We start from the raw sequence: 22,549 nt of genomic DNA, 5'->3' as shown, positions 1-22,549 counted from the left end.
ACCGTGATGGTGTCTGTCTCACTGTGATGGTGTACCACCTAGCGTATATCTGTGATGGTGTACCACCCAGCGTATTATCTTAATGATGATACAATAATCTTAATGATGTGCCCTCCCCCTGCCCCCCCTGCAGTCGCAGCCTCCCTGGTGGTGAAGGTTTACCCCGAGAAGGTCCAGACGTCTGAGGGCAGCTCGGTCACTCTCAGGTGCCAGGTGACGGGCTCCCCCCCCCACTACTACCACTGGTCCAGGGAGGACACACGGCCCATCTCCAGCAACGCCGACAGACGGCGTCAAGGTACCGGTGTATACATTTAGTCATTTAGTCACTTAGTTAGGGGTGTCTGATATTATCGGCCGATATTGGCATTCAAACCAATTCTTCACGACTCTATCAGCTGAGTAACAATGGTCATCAAAGTGCTGAGTGCTACAGTGTAGGTTAGTACATTAGGACGCTATAGCAGGGCGGTAGAGAGGCGGGCCGATAACTGAAAGGAGGGTGTATTCTAGTGGTGATTGGGGAGGGGGGGGGGGGTATTACATCCACCATCTGTGCAGAAGTGCCCTCGAGCAAGGCACTGAATCCCAAAACGCTACATGCTCTGACATACAAGTCAGGAGTCAGCAGACTCCACGTTTTGCTTTCTGAAGAACAGGTATCGTGGCGTTGCTTCAGAAGACACAAAAAAGGCACTTTTTTTTTTTTTTTAAACACATCAGATCTTAATCCTAGAAAGGAGCATTTGATATCTGTGTGATAGTTCATGTGCTAATAAAACACCTCAGCAGTACTAATTTATATATTGTATATCCAGTTTAATCACCTGTACGTTGTATATTACTGTTGCACTTTACTGTTACATTTGCACTCTGGTTGGATGCCAGACTTCTGTCCGTCGTTCTGTACAGCTGTACTGTATAGCGACGACAATACATCTGAATCTCACTCTGAATCTCCGTCTCTGTGTGCAGGAGAGGAGCTGTTCTTCCCCAGCGTCCAGCCCACCGACGCAGGCGTCTACATCTGCACCTGCAGGGACCAACGCAGCACAAACAGGAGCCACGCGGAGATCGTCGTCACAAGTGCGTACAGTCCCGCGCAGGAAGGCGTCCTCAGACACACACGGTGTCCAGGCGCGGCTGGGTTAGCGTAGAGCCGGTCTAAGTGTTCGCAGGTGGGAAAGCCGGTGGGGTATGTAGCGACTCCTACTGGTCAGTCGTGGGGCGCCTGTTCAGCTGGGAAGGGATCTGGGGGGGGAGACGGCGTGAACCTCCATGCGTGTTACGTTCTCCCAGTGAAACCCCTCGCTGTTCCGGTGAGAAGAAGCGACTGGCGACTCCACAAGTATCAGAGGAGGCATGTGGTAGTCTACACCCTCCCCAGACCGACAGAGGAGACATGTGATAGTCTACACCCTCCCCAGACCGACAGAGGAGACATGTGATAGTCTACACCATCCCCAGACCGAAAGAGGAGGCATGTGGTAGTCTACACCCTCCCCAGACCGACAGAGGAGACATGTGGTAGTCTACACCCTCCCCAGACCAACAGAGGAGGCATGTGGTAGTTCTACACCCTCCCCAGACCGACAGAGGAGACATGTGGTAGTTCTACACCCTCCCCAGACCGACAGAGGAGACATGTGGTAGTCTACACCCTCCCCAGACCTACAGAGGAGACATGTGGTAGTCTACACCCTCACAAGACAGACAGAGGAGGCATGTGGTAGTCTACACCCTCCCCAGACCGACAGTAGGGCAGCATGTGGTAGTCTACACCCTCCCCAGACAGACAGTAGGGCAGCATGTGGTAGTCTACACCCTCCCCAGACAGACAGAGGAGACATGTGGTAGTCTACACCCTCCCCAGACCAACAGAGGAGACATGTGGTAGTCTACACCCTCCCCAGACCAACAGAGGAGACATGTGGTAGTCTACACCCTCCCCAGACCAACAGAGGAGGCATGTGGTAGTCTACACCCTCCCCAGACCGACAGAGGAGACATGTGGTAGTCTACACCCTCCTCAGACCAACAGAGGAGACATGTGGTAGTCTACACCCTCCTCAGACCAACAGAGGAGACATGTGGTAGTCTACACCCTCCCCAGACCAACAGAGGAGACATGTGGTAGTCTACACCCTCCCCAGACCGACAGAGGAGACATGTGGTAGTCTACACCCTCCCCAGACAGACAGTAGGGCAGCATGTGGTAGTCTACACCCTCCCCAGACCCACAGAGGAGACATGTGGTAGTCTACACCCTCCCCAGACAGACAGTAGGGCAGCATGTGGTAGTCTACACCCTCCCCAGACCCACAGAGGAGACATGTGGTAGTCTACACCCTCCTCAGACCAACAGAGGAGACATGTGGTAGTCTACACCCTCCCCAGACCGACAGAGGAGGCATGTTGTAGTCTACACCCTCCCCAGACAGACAGTAGGGCAGCATGTGGTAGTCTACACCCTCCCCAGACCCACAGAGGAGACATGTGGTAGTCTACACCCTCCCCAGACAGACAGTAGGGCAGCATGTGGTGGTCTACACCCTCCCCAGACCCACAGAGGAGACATGTGGTAGTCTACAGGTAGTCTACACCCTCCCCAGACCCACAGAGGAGGCATGTGGTAGTCTACACCCTGCCCAGACCATCAGAGGAGACATGTGGTAGTCTACACCCTGCCCAGACCAACAGAGGAGGCATGTGGTAGTTCTACACCCTCCCCAGACCGACAGAGGAGACATGTGGTAGTCTACACCCTCCCCAGACCGACAGAGGAGACATGTGGTAGTCTACACCCTCCCCAGATCAACAGAGGAGACATGTGGTAGTCTACACCCTCCCCAGACCAACAGAGGAGGCATGTGGTAGTCTACACCCTCCCCAGACCAACAGAGGAGACATGTGGTAGTCTACACCCTCCCCAGACCAACAGAGGAGACACGTGGTAGTCTACACCCTCCCCAGACCAACAGAGGAGGCATGAGGTAGTCTACACCCTCCCCAGACCCACAGAGGAGACATGTGGTAGTCTACACCCTCCCCAGACCGACAGAGGAGACATGTGGTAGTCTACACCCTCCCCAGACCAACAGAGGAGGCATGAGGTAGTCTACACCCTCCCCAGACCGACAGTAGGGTAATGCGCGCTACGACCAGGAAGGGAATTGGCATAACGACAAAAAATTTGGGGGATGGGAGAAAAGGTAGATACGTGCTTTTAGAACGTTTTATAGGAAACGTATCGTTTCTGCCTTCAGATATAATCGCCTTACTCATGTCATCTGGTGTTTTATTTTTATACTATAACAAGTTGGATTACTGGCTGCCCTGTCATACATGTTTTACTTCCAACCTTTGGGAGATCATGTAAAGAATCTTAAGATTTATACACGTCTCGTCTGGGCCTTCAGCCCACTCACCGCCACAAGCACGTCTTGCTCTCCGCTGCTCTCAAATTAATACCATCAGCGGTTGTATCTGGAATGATTTAACCACTTGATTGATGGTGTAAGATGTCAGCTGCTTGGCGGTTCCTGGTATGTAGAGTTGTTCCTGGTATGTAGAGTTGATTCGCCGGGCTTAAGATCAGTGAAGAGAGGGGGGGGGGGGCCCAAGCATTGAGCTTGACCCGTTCAGACAAGACATGTTTCATAATCACGTTTCACTTTTGAACGGACTTTGATGTCGTTTGACGTACCGTGACTGATTGACGAGCGAGACCGGTCGGTTGGAAGTCTGTGACGCGGTTCATAACGTGGCGTCATTAGGGGGCGCGTTTGTCACGCTCGTCACGCTCGTCACGCTCGTCACGCTCGTCACGTTTGTCACGTTTGCCGCAGAGTGACATCTGGCCGGTTCATGTTATCGGTTACGGTTATATTTGCTATTGAGATTGAAGTCTCTTTTCATGGTGAAATAAATGTAAGCTGGGAATGTCAAATAAGTTGACAGTTGTAATGGAAGAAAAAAGGATTTGCTCCTGCCAGTATGTTTTAATGTCTTATCTTATCTTAACCAAAACCTGCACGGACTACAGCGTATCGTGTATCATGTATATATCATACATATTTTTGCCTATTTCTATTGCAACATATAATATAACCGATAAGGCACACAGACCCTCATCTGTACCTTTGTTTACGCTGTTTACTTTTCTCCTGTTTTTATATTCAGATCAAATTTGATTGCCTATATTTATGTCTTTCTACTATTACCCTGCCTATACCTGTACCTCCCCCCCTCCCCCATGCTGCCATGACCCATACCTGTATCCCCCCCCCTCCCCCATTCTGCTATGATGCCCGAATCTCCCCCAAGGGGATCAATAAAAGAATATCTCATCTCATCATAACGTTTCCTCCGAAACCGTATAGAAAGCTGACAACCATTAACATCTTATATTTGAAGGGTTCTTCTTCCCATAGAAGTTACATGTTGTGTTCGAAGGTGAACCAAAACGTAGTGCATCTATATTACATGTTCTTATGTGATTTTAATATTCTCTCTCTCTCTCCAGGCATCTCAGCCAAACTCATCGAGGTGACCGTGGAGGAGCCCAACCTGCAGAGGGTCCGGATGGGGGCCACCATCAGCTTCATCTGCACCGCCAAGAGCCAGGTGAGCGTGGGCACATGTTGTGTTTTCATCTGCACCCACCGCCAAGGGCCAGGTGAGCGCCGTGGGCACATGTGTTTTCATCTGCACCCACCGCCAAGAGCCAGGTGAGCGCCGCGGGCACATGTGTCTTCATCTGCACCCACCGCCTAGAGCCAGGTGAGCGCTGTGGGCACATGTTGTGTTTTCATCTGCACCGCCAAGAGCCAGGTGAGGAGCGTGGGCACATGTGTAGTGGGCAAGGCGCTCGCCATCAACGCTGGAGAGGCGCTGGGTTCGAATCCAGCTCTCTGCGTTGTTGCTATCAGCTTGGCTGGTCGTTCACACTAACACAATTGGCAGTGTTAGGGGTGGGAAAGGGAAAGCTGATGGGTGGGTCCTGGGCGTTGTGGACAGCGACCCCTACAGTTCGGTCGGGGTGCCTGCACAGCGAGGGTAGGATCTGGAGGGAGGTAGTGTGACCTTCCACACGTTACACTCTCCCCGGTGAGAATCTGCGATGCCAGGCTGGCTGCACATGCGTCGGAGGAAAGCATGTGACAGTCTCCGGCCTCTCGGACCAACAGTAGGGGGGGTACGCAACAACCAGGAAGGGGGTTGGGAATTGGCATAACGACTAAACAGTGGGATGGGAGAAAAATCGGAAAAAGGAAGGGGGAAAAAGATAATAATAAAAAATAAAAATAAAAGTCTGAGTCCTTGTCTGCACCTTCCAATTCCGAATGCATCAGACTCGAACACTGGCTGCCACTTCCAAAACTAATAATCAGATGTATGTCCAGAGTTATAGTATTAATATGTACAGTGATACAGGTATAAATAGACTATGTTAGTAAGTTGTACTGGCCAGCAGCGTAACTAGTATCAGGTATGTACAGACAGATGTGGATATATATATATATATATATATATATATATATATATATATTAAGGCTGTCAAAGTTAACGCGGTATTAACGCGTTATCGCCCGATTCTATTAACGCCACTATTTTTTTTAACTCACGATTAACTTTTAAGAAGAAAAAATATTTTGTTTTAAATTTTTTTTTTTACTTTACATTTTTTTTTTTACTAGACTTCACTCAGGTGTATTATTGATGCTCTCATTGATACTATGTTTGTTTCTGAAGTGGCTGTGTGTGTGTGTGTGTGTGTGTGTGTGTGTGTGTGTGTGTGTGTGTGTGTGTGTGTGTGTGTGTGTGTGTGTGTGTGTGTGTGTGTGTGTGTGTGTGTGTGTGTGTGTGTGTGTGTGTGTGTGTGTGTGTGTGTGTGTGTCTGTGATATATAGAGAGAGAGAGGGGGGTGAGAGAGATGAGGAAGGGGCAAGAGAGAGAGAGGGGGTGTGTGTGAGTGAGAGAGAGGGGGGGGTGATTACTCAGCCCTTGTGTGGGTGAATGTAACAAGTTCCTAACGCTTTCTTTCCCCTATTATTTCATGCACACTTTATTCAATGTTTTAAATTATTATTTTCTTTTAAGTTATTTTGTGCATCACTCTGTTTTGAATTTGATGCAGAGAGATTTGCAATGCATGAGGGTCATCCTTTTGTGTTAAATGGCTGCATAAAGCAAGCATTTGTTGACTCTCATGTTGATAAGAGTATTAAAACTTGGAACTTGAAAAATATCTGTTTAAGGTAGATTTAAAAAATGCGATTAATTTGCGATTAATCGTGAGTTAACTATGGACAATCATGCGATTAATCGCGATTAAATATTTTAATCGATTGACAGCACTAATATATATATATACGGTAAGAATAAATATATATATATATATATATACATACATATAGCATAATTATATGAATCATATGCAGGTGTATTTATATAGTTTGTTCCTAACTAATTGCGCTATGAAAGCGTTCTTCTCCTTGTCTCGGGGCTGTTTTGATCGTCTCTACAGCGTGTGGTTTGTCGTGTGCTCATCAAGTTACTCACATCCCTGTACCGTGTCCCCAGTCCCCGGCCTACACCATCGTCTGGACGCGACAGGGCAACGGCAAGCTGCCCAACCGGGCCATGGACTTCAACGGCATCCTGACCATCCAGAACGTCCAGCCCGAGGACGCCGGCGTCTACGTCTGCACGGGCTCCAACATGTTCGCCATGGACGAGGGCACTGCCATCCTCTACGTCCAAGGTTGGTGAGCCCGGGGCACCGAAACCCCTGTCACCCAGCACCCTCTGCCATCCTACCAGCTCTGGTTCCCCCCTCCCCCCACATGCTGCAGACTTTCCCAACATTTTGTAATGGTGCATGCCTCTCTCTCTGTTTCCCATCATGCTTTGTGCTCAGTGTCTCTACGGCTGTATCTGCTAAGCTTCGGGTTAACCGTGTGATACGCAACTCTAACTCTACACGCTTCTCTGCCTTCTCGCAAGCCTGCTCTCAAACCCCCCATGTCTCTCTCATTATCGAGCTACCAATCCAACTCTTTTTTTAAAGGTGCTGTAAGTGGTGTTTTTGTGTGACAATAAGTGGTCTACATGTTTAAAATAATAGTTCTACATTCCGACAGCCATCACTGATATATATTGACTGGTCAGTAACACGGGTCTCCCAGTCCCTCCTGCTCTGCAGTAAACAGGAAATACATTCTCCTGGTATGCCGTTCCCACTTTATCCAATCAGGAGAGAGAACTCTTAAAAACTAGTTTTAAGCAAACATGTCCTTTAAACAAGTAAAATAATCTGCCAGTGCGGTAAGCAAAGCTGGTTTGGCAAGATTTCTTGAAATAAGTAAAACAAATATATAATGAAATAGGGTTCTCTCTCCTGATTGGATAAAGTGGGAACGGGATACCAGAAAATTACATTTCTGTTTACTGTAGAGTGGAGGGACTGGGAGACCCATGTTACTGACCAGACACTCTATATCAGTGATGACTGTTTACTGCAGAGTGGAGGGACTGGGAGACCCATGTTACTGACCAGACACTCTATATCAGTGATGGCTGTTTACTGCAGAGTGGAGGGACTGGGAGACCCATGTTACTGACCAGACACTCTATATCAGTGATGACTGTTTACTGCAGAGCGGAGGGACTGGGAGACCCATGTTACTGACCAGACACTATATATCAGTGATGGCTGTTTACTGCAGAGTGGAGGGACTGGGAGACCCATGTTACTGACCAGACACTATATATCAGTGATGGCTGTTTACTGCAGAGTGGAGGGACTGGGAGACCCATGTTACTGACCAGACACTCTATATCAGTGATGACTGTTTACTGCAGAGTGGAGGGACTGAGAGACCCATGTTACTGACCAGACACTCTATATCAGTGATGGCTGTTTACTGCAGAGCAGGAGGGACTGGGAGACCCATGTTACTGACCAGACACTCTATATCAGTGATGGCTGTTTACTGCAGAGTGGAGGGACTGGGAGACCCATGTTACTGACCAGACACTCTATATCAGTGATGGCTGTTTACTGCAGAGTGGAGGGACTGGGAGACCCATGTTACTGACCAGACACTCTGTATCAGTGATGTCTGTTTACTGCAGAGTGGAGGGACTGGGAGACCCATGTTACTGACCAGACACTCTATATCAGTGATGACTGTTTACTGCAGAGCGGAGGGACTGGGAGACCCATGTTACTGACCAGACACTCTATATCAGTGATGACTGTTTACTGCAGAGCAGAGGGACTGGGAGACCCATGTTACTGACCAGACACTCTATATCAGTGATGACTGTTTACTGCAGAGTGGAGGGACTGGGAGACCCATGTTACTGACCAGACACTATATATCAGTGATGGCTGTTTACTGCAGAGTGGAGGGACTGAGAGACCCATGTTACTGACCAGACACTCTATATCAGTGATGGCTGTTTACTGCAGAGTGGAGGGACTGGGAGACCCATGTTACTGACCAGACACTCTATATCAGTGATGACTGTTTACTGCAGAGCAGGAGGGACTGAGAGACCCATGTTACTGACCAGACACTCTATATCAGTGATGACTGTTTACTGCAGAGTGGAGGGACTGGGAGACCCATGTTACTGACCAGACACTCTGTATCAGTGATGACTGTTTACTGCAGAGTGGAGGGACTGGGAGACCCATGTTACTGACCAGACACACTATATCAGTGATGGCTGTTTACTGCAGAGTGGAGGGACTGGGAGACCCATGTTACTGACCAGACACTCTATATCAGTGATGACTGTTTACTGCAGAGTGGAGGGACTGGGAGACCCATGTTACTGACCAGACACTATATATCAGTGATGGCTGTTGAATGTCAGAACAAAAAAAAATCACTTACAGCTCCTTTAATGTGTGTTTTCCTAATCATTTGGAGTTTCTCTTACTTGATTTTTATTGTTTTGTCTGGGAGAAATATACAGCTTGTGGGTCTTGTCTTTACTACGTACGGGTCACAACAAAAAAAGATAAAATCGGTGTTTAGCCTTCATCACCCCAGGGGGCTCAAAGTCTGATTCTTTCCTGTGGTTTTTATAAAATCTCATTTAGCAAAAAAAAAACAATGCGGTAACACCACGTTGTGTTTCCATGGCGACCCCCCTTTTTATCCCGCTCACGCTCGAGCCGAGCGACCGCTCAACCGGCCCTGCTCTCCGCGGAGCTGCCGCTGATCCGGCGGGCGGGTGGCGCTCTCTGCCTGCTCTCTACTCAACCTATCACCGTCTCTCTTTTCTTTTCTTTTTTTGTCGGTTTGTTTCTCGCCTCACGCGCGTTGAATTCATCGGTGGTGGTTTTTTCTTCTCGATTGCCGGGTCGCTGCTGCGGTGTCTCTGTCGCAAGATCTCCTTTCATTAGCGTCGGTGGTTGTGTCTGGTATCTCTGGTGGTTGGTGTCTTTTGTGTCTGGTATCTCTTGTGTCGGTATATCCCTTGGTGTCTTTCACTCCCTATAATAAACCGGAGCTGTAGCGGACGAGGAACATGGAGGACGACACGATGACGGTTGCTTAGTGACTCTCTGGGACTGACATTCAAAGAGGACCCCCGTCAGAAGAGAACTAGTGCGACCGCTTGCCCCCCCCGCCTCTCCAGTGCTACCCGTCTTCATTTTGTTCCAGCGCCCACAGCATCTGTCTACAAATACCGTCCGCTGTGCGCATTTCACTCCCCTGATTGTCACGATGAATGTTGCGGTCGGCCATGCAGTCGGTTGAACCTTTAGTCTGTTTAACCTTTCAGTTTTTGTACTTGCTAGGAGGGCTGGGCGATAATGAAATATTATCGTTTAAGATAAGATAAGATAAGATATTCCTTCATCGATCCTGCCATCATACAGCAGCACGGGGAGGGGAGGTACAGGTATGGGCAGGGTGATAGTAGAAAGACGTAAATATAGGCAATAAGATTAGATCTGAATATGAATATTCGAGGAAAAGAATAAACAGAGTGTAAACGATATAATTCACTCTGAATATAGAAACAAGAGACAAATAAACAGCGTAAACAAAGGTGCAGATGAGGGTCTGTGCCCTATCGCTTATATTATATGTTGCAATAAATAATAGGCAATAAAGGCTTTGAATCTGAATATATACTATGAGTAAAAGTAAACAGTATACACAAAGTGCACAAGTTTACACATGGTATTAATAGTAGTAGTAATTTATTTTGGTCCTTAGTAACAATTTTCCAAAATGAATGCACATACACATAAATAGATAACAATAAGGCATTAAAACAAAAGAGGTTGACTGAAGATCTATAGTCTGAAGCTTCATCTTATTAATTATATCTACTCTTTTCGAATACGCACTGCTTTCACATCATGGATTTATGAATATTGGCACATCGGTGCGCATACCTCTGCCATCTGAAGGAACCCACCGCACCAAAACATCGCTCTCAAAACCACCTCTTCAGGGGTTTCGGTCGCGTTCGGTTCAGCAGTTCGATGAGTGGTTTCTTCATTGCAGACCAGCCCTGCTAGCCAGTATACTAGAGCGTCAGTGTGGACCCTGGTTCTGTGAGTGTGGACCCGGGTTCTGTGAGTGTGGACCCGGGTTCTTTGAGGGTCCAGACGCGGCACTGTCACCAGTAGTGGCGCTTGTGTTTTGTGTCCCGAGTGTTACTTATGGAAATAAGAAAGGAAATATTTGTTATTATAGTCCTTGTCATGAATCAGCTTAAATGTGTTATTATGTTATAAGCTTCCTATTTGTAACCTTGTATTGTCGAAATGCTGAACCCAAGGGCACATATTTGAAATATGTTAAATATGATTTTAAATTAAATGCAGGAATTGCCTCGTTGATTAGTAAGTATTTTATGGAAAATTGTCTTCTGTCAATGCAATTACCTTGTGGGTTTACATTTCTGTGTTGAGAATTTATCGGACAAAGTGATTTATGATATTTTTATCGCTCTTGCAGAAGTGTTTTGACGACAGATTTTTTTTATACCATGCAGTACTGTACTGTACATCTAATGGAAAATGTAACTCTCATAGGACACTATTTAGGAACATTGTATTTACATGTGGTCTGGATTACTGCAACACTGGATTACTGCAACACTGGATTACTGCAACACTGGATCACTGCAACACTGGATCACTGCAACACTGGATTACTGCATCGTTTTTTTATTTTTACGATTTATTTCACCGTCATAACTTGCAACTGTATTCAAAGGTGCTATTGTGTAAATTTTCATCTGACTGATTTTATATGTTTTTATTTTTTTTAAAGAACACCCAACTGCTGTAATATACACATGTCACCAATGTATTGTATTTATCATAACTGTGAAGATATTTTGTGAAAAAGAGCAATTTGATTAAAATAATGACGATAGTCCAAAAGTGATTTCGCAGATTAATCCGGAACGGGACCGCGGTATGTTATCCCACCAGCATATCCACAAGCTGTATACATTTTGGGTTGGGCGGGTTGGGGACGGCGTTATAACAGTTAGGGTTATAACAGAAGTATGATTTTTCCTTTGTATCACTAACCTGCACGTGTAGCGTTTGTTTCCCCCATGTGTGTGTCCTCTCCTCGTTGTCCATCCCATGTGCCGTGTGTGTGTCCTCTCCTTGTTGTCCATCCCATGTGCCGTGTATGTCTCCTCCCTGTTGTCCATCCTACTGTACGTGCCTGTGTCTTCTCCTTGTTGCTGGTCACAGCCCTCCTCGTTGTTATGTGCTTTTCAGACTGTTCTACATCTCTTATATGTACCGTCGACTTGATCTGACTTGACGGCCGGTGCTCAGAGTGAGAAGGACGTGGCTGAGCTGCTTCACTGTTGTATTGTTTGTGTGTTTCCTCCACGACAGGAAGCGCTAAATACCGGACAGCTCTGTTTTAGGAAACCGTTTTTTACCTGTAGTGAAGAAAACACTTTCACACTTTAGTCCTTGAACGTCACATGAGCGCAGTGCAGTGGTGCATTCTGGGAGGTGATTCTAGACGACAGCCTCGCTGCATCGCGCGCTAGATCAGTGATCAGTAGGGATGTCCGATATTATCGGCCGATATTGGCATTAAAATGTCATATCGGAAATTATCGGTTTATTTAGCCTTTATTTACCCAGGCAAGCAAGTAAGAACAAATTCTTATTTTATTTATTGTCAAAAGTATGCATACTGTTGTGTTAATATCGGAAATTAAGAGTTGGACAATATCGGGATATCGGATATCGGTAAAAAAGCCAATATCGAACATCCCTAATGATCAGTGATTATCAGCTGCATCGTGTGATCAGTGATTATCAGCTGCATCGAGCGCTAGATCAGTGATTATCAGCTGCATCGTGTGATCAGTGATTATCAGCTGCATCGTGTGATCAGTGATTATCAGCTGCATCGTGTGATCAGTGATTATCAGCTGCATCGAGCGCTAGATCAGTGATTATCAGCTGCATCGTGTGATCAGTGATTATCAGCTGCATCTTGTGATCAGTGACTATCAGCTGCATCGAGCGCTAGATCAGTGATTATCAGCTGCATCGAGCGCTAGATCAGTGACTATCAGCTGCATCGAGCGCTAGATCAGTGATTATCAGCTGCATCGTGTGATCAGTGATTATCAGCTGCATCGAGCGCTAGATCAGTGATTATCAGCTGCATCGAGCGCTAGATCAGTGATTATCAGCTGCATCGTGTGATCAGTGATTATCAGCTGCATCGTGTGCTAGATCAGTGATTATCAGCTGCATCGTGTGATCAGCTAAATACCGGACAGCTCTGTTTTAGGAAACCGTTTTTTACCTGTAGTGAAGAAAACACTTTCACACTTTAGTCCTTGAACGTCACATGAGCGCAGTGCAGTGGTGCATTCTGGGAGGTGATTCTAGACGACAGCCTCGCTGCATCGCGCGCTAGATCAGTGATCAGTAGGGATGTCCGATATTATCGGCCGATATTGGCATTAAAATGTCATATCGGAAATTATCGGTTTATTTAGCCTTTATTTACCCAGGCAAGCAAGTAAGAACAAATTCTTATTTTATTTATTGTCAAAAGTATGCATACTGTTGTGTTAATATCGGAAATTAAGAGTTGGACAATATCGGGATATCGGATATCGGTAAAAAAGCCAATATCGAACATCCCTAATGATCAGTGATTATCAGCTGCATCGTGTGATCAGTGATTATCAGCTGCATCGAGCGCTAGATCAGTGATTATCAGCTGCATCGTGTGATCAGTGATTATCAGCTGCATCGTGTGATCAGTGATTATCAGCTGCATCGTGTGATCAGTGATTATCAGCTGCATCGAGCGCTAGATCAGTGATTATCAGCTGCATCGTGTGATCAGTGATTATCAGCTGCATCTTGTGATCAGTGACTATCAGCTGCATCGAGCGCTAGATCAGTGATTATCAGCTGCATCGAGCGCTAGATCAGTGACTATCAGCTGCATCGAGCGCTAGATCAGTGATTATCAGCTGCATCGTGTGATCAGTGATTATCAGCTGCATCGAGCGCTAGATCAGTGATTATCAGCTGCATCGAGCGCTAGATCAGTGATTATCAGCTGCATCGTGTGATCAGTGATTATCAGCTGCATCGTGTGCTAGATCAGTGATTATCAGCTGCATCGTGTGATCAGTGACTATCAGCTGCATCGAGCGCTAGATCAGTGATTATCAGCTGCATCGTGTGCTAGATCAGTGATTATCAGCTGCATCGTGTGATCAGTGACTATCAGCTGCATCGAGCGCTAGATCAGTGATTATCAGCTGCATCGTGTGCTAGATCAGTGATTATCAGCTGCATCGTGTGATCAGTGACTATCAGCTGCATCGAGCGCTAGATCAGTGATTATCAGCTGCATCGTGTGATCAGTGATTATCAGCTGCATCAAGCGCTAGATCAGTGATTATCAGCTGCATCGTGTGATCAGTGATTATCAGCTGCATCGAGCGCTAGATCAGTGACTATCAGCCTCGCTGGCGTGCTGCGACCCCCAGCGGCAGTAGCGTGCCGTAAGCATGTCAGTAAGACAGGTCAGTTGATTCTGATGCCAAAAGAATGATTATTTGTTTGTCTTTTCAGGCTATTTACTTTGGTTAATAATTGTGCCACTAGGCAGGAAGTGGACAGGTAACAGGTCATAATTGGCGGAGGGCTTTTAGACCCTTGGAAAAATCCATCTATTCGCTATTTTACAAGACAAAATAATAAGCACCCGTACCCAAAAAATCCCGACCCTCTCCAAAATCATCTTGCGGCCCGTTGGAGGGGTCCCGAGCCGTAAGTTGAGAAGCACTGTGCTAGAGGACTTACTGACCTTCTTATCCCTCTAAATATAAACATAATATATAAAATAAGGTAAGTACCAGGTGTGTGTGGATGCATGATACAACTATGAATACATTGGCACCAAGCGTGATGACGGAAGAAGCCATATCTCTTTAACCCTTTCACTGCCACACGACAGAAGGTTAGCCCTTTACTATCACACAACCGACGGCGATGCTCCATCATTAGCATCATTAGCTCCGCATTTGATAATGATGCTAATGATGGAGCATCGCCGTCGGTTGTGTGATAGTAAAGGGCTAACCTTCTGTATTGTCACAGTGAAAGGGTTAACCGGCTGTCGTGTGGCAGTGAAAGGGTTAAGGTCTCATGGTGGTCACAACCACAGTGACCACAGCGGACGAGGGACTGACCTCCTCCTGCATCTTATAAAACCTGACACGGAATAACAAATGAAAATAAATCAACCTCACGTGACGGACAGTGTATTCAAGTTGTATTCGAGTTCGTCAGTCGTTTCTTGGTGTGTTTACATTGTGCATTTTGGGGAACCTGAACGGGGGGGGCCGAGCCGACGACACTTGACGAGTTCTCGGACGGAGTCGGATGTAAGTCCTGTCTGTATGTATCCCCCGGTCGGTCGGCGAGGAGGAGGAGGAGGAGGAGGAGGATGAAGAGGCGATGAAGAGGATGGGTCACAGCCTCGGCGTTCCCTCTGAACTTCACTCGGTGGGAAGCCGCACTTCTTTTAGGAACGGTTTCGACGCCGGCGCTGCCGACCCATCCTCCTCGTCTCGCGAATCCTAGCGCTATATATGGAGAGAGAGCGGCCGGCGTTAGTGTTCCACTGTTTCCTCCGTGGAGACTGACCTGTCAGCTGACCTGTCCCCCTCCCCCCCCCCCCCCGCTCCCCTCCCTCCTCCGTCTCCAGAGGCGTCACAGACGTCACAGATGTTTTACACAGCCTATGAAATGTTTGAAGGACACGGCAAGCGTAAGTCCGCATGGGGCATGATGGTCTCTTCTGCACTGGTCTCTTCTGCACTGGTCTCCACACTGGTCTCTCTCCTCCACTGGTCTCTCTCCTCCACTGGTCTCTCTCCTCCACTGGTCTCTCTCCTCCACACGGTCTCTCCTCCACATGAGGGGCGTGGTACCCACAGGAGGGGCCCTCTTCTCTTCCTCTGTCACGCATGCAGTACTCAGCATGGACACACGGTGGCCCAGGCACTGCTCACGTACGATCCACCAGGCAGCAGCAAGTGTAGAAGCTCTCGGTAGACCACACACACCAGGGGGCGACCAAGAGGGTCAGTGTTAAAGGATATTATCTCCCGGTTATTTTCAACCAAGACTCTTGTTTCTCTATCGCATTTGGCGTCGTACGTACCGATGGATTTTGACCGAAATCTCATCGGCCGGAACCGCGGCGCAGGAAGGAGTGAGTCGTGTCTTCTCTGGGAGCTGGAAGATGCCCCCCCCCCCCCCCCGGGTCCAAAAGGGCGACCGTGTAATAGACAAACGGACGTCCGACCGAACATGTCTGTTTTGACTCTGAAATTACTTTAAAAGAAAAGGTTTTCCCGGGCGGCTGGGTAGCGCAGTGGACTAAGCACTCGCCTACCACCGCAGAGACTCTGGGATCGAATCCAGCTGTCAGCGGTACCTCCGGCTTGGTCGGTCGTCCCTACGAACACGATTGGCGAGTGTTAGCGGGTGGGAAGCCGGCGGGGTGTGTGTCCTGGTCGTTGTAAACAGCGACTCCTACTGGTCGGTCGGGGCACCTGTTCAGCAGGGAAGGGATCTAGGGGAAATAGCGTGAACCTCCGCACGCGTTACGTTCCCCCAGTGAGAGTCCTCGCTGTCAGGGGAAAAGAAGCGGCTGGCTGACTCCACATGTATCGGAGGAGGCATGTGGTAGTTCTACACCCTCCCCAGGCCGACAGTGGGGCAATGTGCGCAACGACCAGGAAGGGAATTGGCATAACGACAAAATTGGGATGGGAGCAAAATACAGAAAGCTCCAAAATAAATAGAATAAAAAAAAAGTTGTTGTGACATTATTGTGACTGTCCTCGTCGAATTTATTCAGATTTCGGTCGGAACAGGGCGATATGATGATGACGAATGATAGAAAGAGGGACTAGGTTTGAAAATAACCATAAATCATCCTTTTAATTACTGACTGTAAGCATCTTTAGATCAATTGTGATCTAAAGATGAATATTGCTGTACTGTAGTCATATCTAATACTATATAGATCCTTCAGTATTAGTTATATAGTGTTATTGTTGACGTGATGACCTCATGTAGTCCACGGTCACGTTGTACATGAGCATTACTGTACTGGGCGTCGCCTGGCTCTCCGTCGCCACGACAACATGCATGTCTGTCGCCATGGGAACCTCCTGCCGGGTGTTGTGTCCAGTCATAACCTCTTCACTTCTACCAGTTTACCATCATTATAAAACATGAATGAATGAAGTTTATTTTTCTGTCTTGTTTACAGACAAATCAAACTTACAAAAGGAAAAGAAAAGAAAAAATAAAATAAATCACAAATGTACATATTCAAGGCGAGCTCACACACAAAATCCAAAATCAACAAAGGAATAGGCCTATCCTTTTACAAATTCTTAAAAACTAAATATATTTTAATATAAGAAAGAAAAACTTAAAATATGCTGGAAGATATAATTTGCACTACAACTCGTACACCTACTGTAAATTGTAGCTAAATTGTACCTCATCCCATTTCTGCTTTGCACTATATAGTATTGTATATTAGTATATTGCATAGTATATTGTATATTGTATGGTAACTCAGTTACTTCTAGTCTGCATCGAACATTGTACATGTCTATACTGAACACTGTGACTTCTATTTTTACTTCTATTTTACATGCTATACTATTTTATTTCATACTTATCTTGTCTAGCACAGTCTCTGGAGTGTAACAGTAAGAAGCATTTTGTATAAAAGTATTCTGTACTTCTGTATGACAACTATTAAAGAAACTTGAAACTAATAATAATAATAATAATAATAATAATAATAATAATAATAATAAAATAATAATAATAATAATAATAATAAACTCTATTTGTATAGCACCTTTCATACAGAAACTGCAGCTCAAAGTGCTTCACAACAGAAACAAGACAGGCATAAAATGAGCACATAAAGTGCAGACATATAAAATCACAGTTTTTCACATTAGGATCTAACATCCCAACAGGCCACCTTGTTTATGGTTTGATTCAGTTTTAAATAGACAATAATAAAAAGAGTAAGATAGAATAGACAGAGTAAAATAGTGCAATAGTGCAGTGCAATACAGTAAGTAGTAGAATCGAATAGACATGAAATGAGCACACAAAGTGCAGACATATAAAATCACAGTTATTTTTTTACAGTGCAATAAAATAGTTCTGGATTACTGTTTAACAGTTTAAAGCCGTCTTTACCTTCTCTGTTTGGTATCCACAGTTTAAAACCTGACAGTCCTCTCTCCTGTTTGATACCCACTTTGACCCATCGAACCTCCCACTCAGGGCAAACCTCCCATATGTCTCGCACTGATTGTCACCTATAGGTCAGTAGGCCTATGTCACAAGTTTTTTGTAGGTAGCCTATTCTTAATAGTATTTTAGAGTTGGTAATTTCCTGAAAACTTTGCCTAACTTTAACTAAATTGAACAAATATTCAATGTTAGCTTGCTAGCTAACGTTACTACTGTTGCTACAGTAACATAATGTTGCTAACATTAGCCTGCTAGCTAATGGGTTGACCGTAATGCACATTCAACCGCTATTGGCTACTGTAAACGCCAATCCATATCCACGACAAGTCCCTCCCTAGCTTCCTGTTTTGACAGGAAACGCATAAATAATGTGGCATCAAATAGCCATTCTGCGAGCCGTTTCACAGGGACTTTAATAATATTGTATGTGTGAAGATGATGACGTAGATTTTGACTGCGATACTCAACACTCGGCAGAGAGAAGTACCCTCCGCACGCCCTCCCTCTCTCCACCTGCGCTCTGCCTCTTCATCTGGACCCATGCTGCGCTGGAATCTATGGCCGTCGGCCGGCTTCAAACATCATACTGTGTCTCTTAATACATCCCATCAGAACCTCATTGCATTACACTGTTTCACGCTGCGTTGTTGTTACCTGGCTGTTCCCAGCGCACTGCCGTCCAGTGTGGGGGGGCCCGTACCTTCCCCTCACCTGTTACACAATGAGACTGTATTAAGACAGCTATGGGCTACCTTTTTATGAGGGGCGGTAATGTATTGTATTGGTAGGTAATGTACTGGTACAGAATCGAATTCATATCTCCTGCAGAACCTGGGAAAAGTTTTTAATGAGATTCTAAAATCCTATTGTCACTTTATTTATTCTCACAGTACCCCTGCATATAGGCAAGCAAAATAAGTTATGAATCTCATAGTTTGCCTTCTTCTCTCTTAGAGTTAAAGGTGCTGTGAGTTATTTTGTTAAAATAAGTGGTCTATGTGTTAAAATAATAGCTCCACATTCTGACAGCCATCACTGGTATATAGAGTGTAAAACACACAATACATTTTGTGGTATGCCTTCCCACTTTATCCAATCAAGAGAGAGAACTCCACACTGCAAAGAAATGTAAAAAAAAAAAAAAAAAAAAACTAGTTTTAAGCAAATATGTGCCTGAACCAAGAAAAATGATCTGCCAGGGCAGTAAGCAAATCTGGTTCGGCAAGATTTCTTGAAATAAGTAAAAAAAAAAAATCTAGTGTTCTCTCTCCTGATTGGACGGGATACCAGAACATCTATGTTCTGTTCACTGCAGAGTGGAGGCTCTGAGAGACCCATGTTGGTTATCGGAACGTAGAGCCTGCCCACACCACAGCAGGTTAACCCTTTCACTACCACACTACAGAAGGTTAACCCTTTGGGTTAACCTTCTGTAGTGTGGTAGTGAAAGGGTTAACAGAGCCCCACACAGTGTACAGAGAGCTAAGCTCAAGGCTGTCTTGGCTCCCAACAGTGTGGGCGTTGAACCATCAGCCAGCAGCACCAGTAGCGGTGGTCTCTCTCTCTCTAAGGTCAACGAGTCCCAGAGCGTTTAGCCGCCAGCTTAGACAGTCTGACACCCCCCCCCTGGTCGCTGAAAGGGGGGCTTTCTCTCTCTTGCTGCACCGCTGCTCCGGCGGGATCATCATATGGGGATTGAATACGGGGCTCAAGCGTCCAGCCAAGCTGGCACAGGCGGGCAGCAGTGTGCCCAGTGGCCGTGCCAAGGCCCAGCCTGCCATCCCTCATCTGCGTCGTCTGCTCTGAGGGTCCTGGCTGCCAGGGGGGGGGGGGGGGGGGGGGGGTGTAGGGCTGCCTCTCTCTCTCTCTCTCTCTCTCTCTCTCTCTCTCTCTCTCTCTCTCTCTCTCTCTCTCTCTCTCTCTCTCTCTCTCTATCTCTCCTTCATCTCTCTCTCTCTCTAACCTCTCTCACTCTCTCTGTCTCTCTCTCTCTCCTCCCCCTCTCCTCCCCCCCTCCTCCCTCTCTAACCTCTCTCTCTGTCGCCCCCTAGCTGCAGCAGAAGGGGCCCAGCCCGTGGCCTCAGTGGCTCCTCCCTCTCTAACCTCTCTCTGTCGCCCCCTAGCTGCAGCAGAAGGGGCCCAGCCCGTGGCCTCAGTGGCTCCTCCCTCTCTAACCTCTCTCTGTCGCCCCCTAGCTGCAGCAGAAGGGGCCCAGCCCGTGGCCTCAGTGGCTCCTCCCTCTCTAACCTCTCTCTGTCGCCCCCTAGCTGCAGCAGAAGGGGCCCAGCCCGTGGCCTCAGTGGCTCCTCCCTCTCTAACCTCTCTCTGTCGCCCCCTAGCTGCAGCAGAAGGGGCCCAGCCCGTGGCCTCAGTGGCTCCTCCCCTCCTGAACGTCCAGCAGGGTCAGAGGGCGGAGTTCCGGTGCACCGTCTCCGGGAGCCCCACCCCCGCCATCGAGTGGCTAGGTAAGGCCTGACCCCTGACCCCGACCTGACCCCGACCTGACCCCTGCCCTGACCCCGACCTGACGCAGAACCTCTCTCAGCACACATTCACTGCAGTGGCGGCGTTTTTTTTGTCAAATCAGTTGTGCACTTTTGGTGAGTTGTTTCTATACAATAGACCTATCTCAAACCCTGCCCTCTTTTCTTGATCCTCCAATCACAACTGTCGCCTACCTCGGACATTGTCCGAGGTAAGCGACAGTTGTGATTGGAGGATCAAGAAAAGAGGGCAGGGTTTGAGATAGGTCTATTCAGTTATATGACATTTAGGTATGACACAGGACTACACAAGCATTTTTAGTATAGAAATGTGTCAACAGACTAAAGCAGGGAACCACAATATTTTGCATACGAATTATGCAGAATGTAATATCATAACTGTCTATTATTTTTCTTGCAATTGAGCCAATTTTCCTTAGGTACAGTTTTGAGGTGTGTGTTCAACAGAATGTAGTATCAAAAACACATTCACAAAAAGTATGGGTTACTGAATGCTGAACTGCACTGTTATAATCACTAAGCCAGACCTTACCTGTGTCCCTGTATCACTTGTCTCTGCTGCCCTTTGATAAAAAAACGTCCCTATGTCCATTTTCCTTTTTTTTTTGGCATATTTCAGTTAGTCACAGTAAAAGTCACCTAGTAAAAGTGAGATAATTGACAATATCAAAACATGCTAGGGCTGTACCGAATAGTTCGAAGCTTCGTTCATAATGTTGACATTGGAATTCTAAATCAACATAAAAAATTGTAATTATAAAAAAATTAAAATTTAATTTGGGGAGTGCCATACCTTGCCACACCAAAACGATGCCCCTGATTCACTGTGTTGTACTTTTCCATAAAAAATGTTTTGCCTGAATGTCAAAGTGAAGAAATGCAATGAAGCGCGGGCAAATGGCGGGAGTAACTATGACTCGCTTTAAAAAAAAATATATATAATAATAATAACTAGACAATTCCGCGCGGGGGAAATTGTGAAAGTGTGGGTGACGCCTGTGCACCGCCGGCCAACGGGAGAGGGTCTCTCGCGAGTCTCTATGACAAACGGTTCAAAAGATACAAAAAGGGGCGTGGCCTAAGGATCGGGGGAGTGGTCAACATAGACCAATGAAAGAGGATATCCCTACTGAGTGCAATGACACAACCCGCAAGTCGCATAGCACACTATTACACTATTACACACTATTACACTATTACACACTATTACACTATTACACACTATTACACACTATTACACTATTACACACTATTACACTATTACACTATTACACACTATTACACTATTACACACTATTACACTATTACACTATTACACACTATTACACGATTACACACTATTACACTATTACACTATTACATACTTACACACTATTACACTATTACACACTATTACACTAATACACACTATTACACTATTACACACTATTACACTATTACACTATTACACACTATTACACTATTACACACTATTACACTATTACACTATTACACACTATTACACTATTACACACTATTACACTATTACACACTATTACACTATTACACACTATTACACTATTACACTATTACACACTATTACACTATTACACTATTACACACTATTACACTATTACACTTACACTATTACACTATTACACTAGCACACTATTACACACTATTACACTATTACACTATTACACACTATTACACTAGCACACTATTACACACTATTACACTAGCACACTATTACACACACTATTGTACTGAGTACAATGGCACAACCCGCAAGTCTCTATGACAAACGGTTCAAGAGATACACTAAGGGGGTGTGGCCTAATGGGGGCGTGGTCTAAGGATCGGGGGAGTGGTCAACATCGACCAATGAAAGAGGATATCCCTACCGAGTCCAATGGCACAACCCGCAAGTCTCTACGACAAACGGTTCAAGAGATACACTAAGTGGGTGTGGCCTAAGGGGGCGTGGTCTAAGGATCGGAGGAGTGGTCAACATTGACCAATGAAAGAGGATATCCCTACCGAGTCCAATGGCACAACCCGCAAGTCTCTACGACAAGCGGTTCAAGAGATACACTAAGGGGGTGTGGCCTAAGGGGCGTGGTCTAATGATCGGGGGAGTGGTCAACATCGACCAATGAAAGAGGATATCCCTACCGAGTCCAATGGCACAACCCGCAAGGCTCTA

The 22,549-nt window shown here is 46.3% G+C and overlaps 1 protein-coding gene across 1 annotated transcript in view; it reads left to right on the top strand.

Moving 5' to 3' along the window:
• LOC311248325 (basement membrane-specific heparan sulfate proteoglycan core protein-like) overlaps nucleotides 1–22,549 on the top strand; it is a gene marked incomplete at its 3' end in the record, with an annotated part of 35,433 nt that overhangs the window by 9,732 nt on the left and 3,152 nt on the right. The window contains exons 5-10 of the mRNA XM_084339227.1: nucleotides 134–298; nucleotides 976–1,086; nucleotides 4,526–4,626; nucleotides 6,586–6,766; nucleotides 15,267–15,329; nucleotides 20,200–20,325. Coding sequence (XP_084195353.1) covers nucleotides 134–298; nucleotides 976–1,086; nucleotides 4,526–4,626; nucleotides 6,586–6,766; nucleotides 15,267–15,329; nucleotides 20,200–20,325 — 747 coding nt within the window. The remainder of the gene's footprint in view (nucleotides 1–133; nucleotides 299–975; nucleotides 1,087–4,525; nucleotides 4,627–6,585; nucleotides 6,767–15,266; nucleotides 15,330–20,199; nucleotides 20,326–22,549) is intronic.

The sequence above is a fragment of the Notolepis coatsorum genome, assembly GCF_963971535.1.
Source record: "Notolepis coatsorum genome assembly, contig: SCAFFOLD_1704, whole genome shotgun sequence".
Taxonomy (NCBI): Eukaryota; Metazoa; Chordata; class Actinopteri; order Aulopiformes; family Paralepididae; genus Notolepis; species Notolepis coatsorum.
This window is presented reverse-complemented; position numbering and strand designations above follow the sequence as displayed.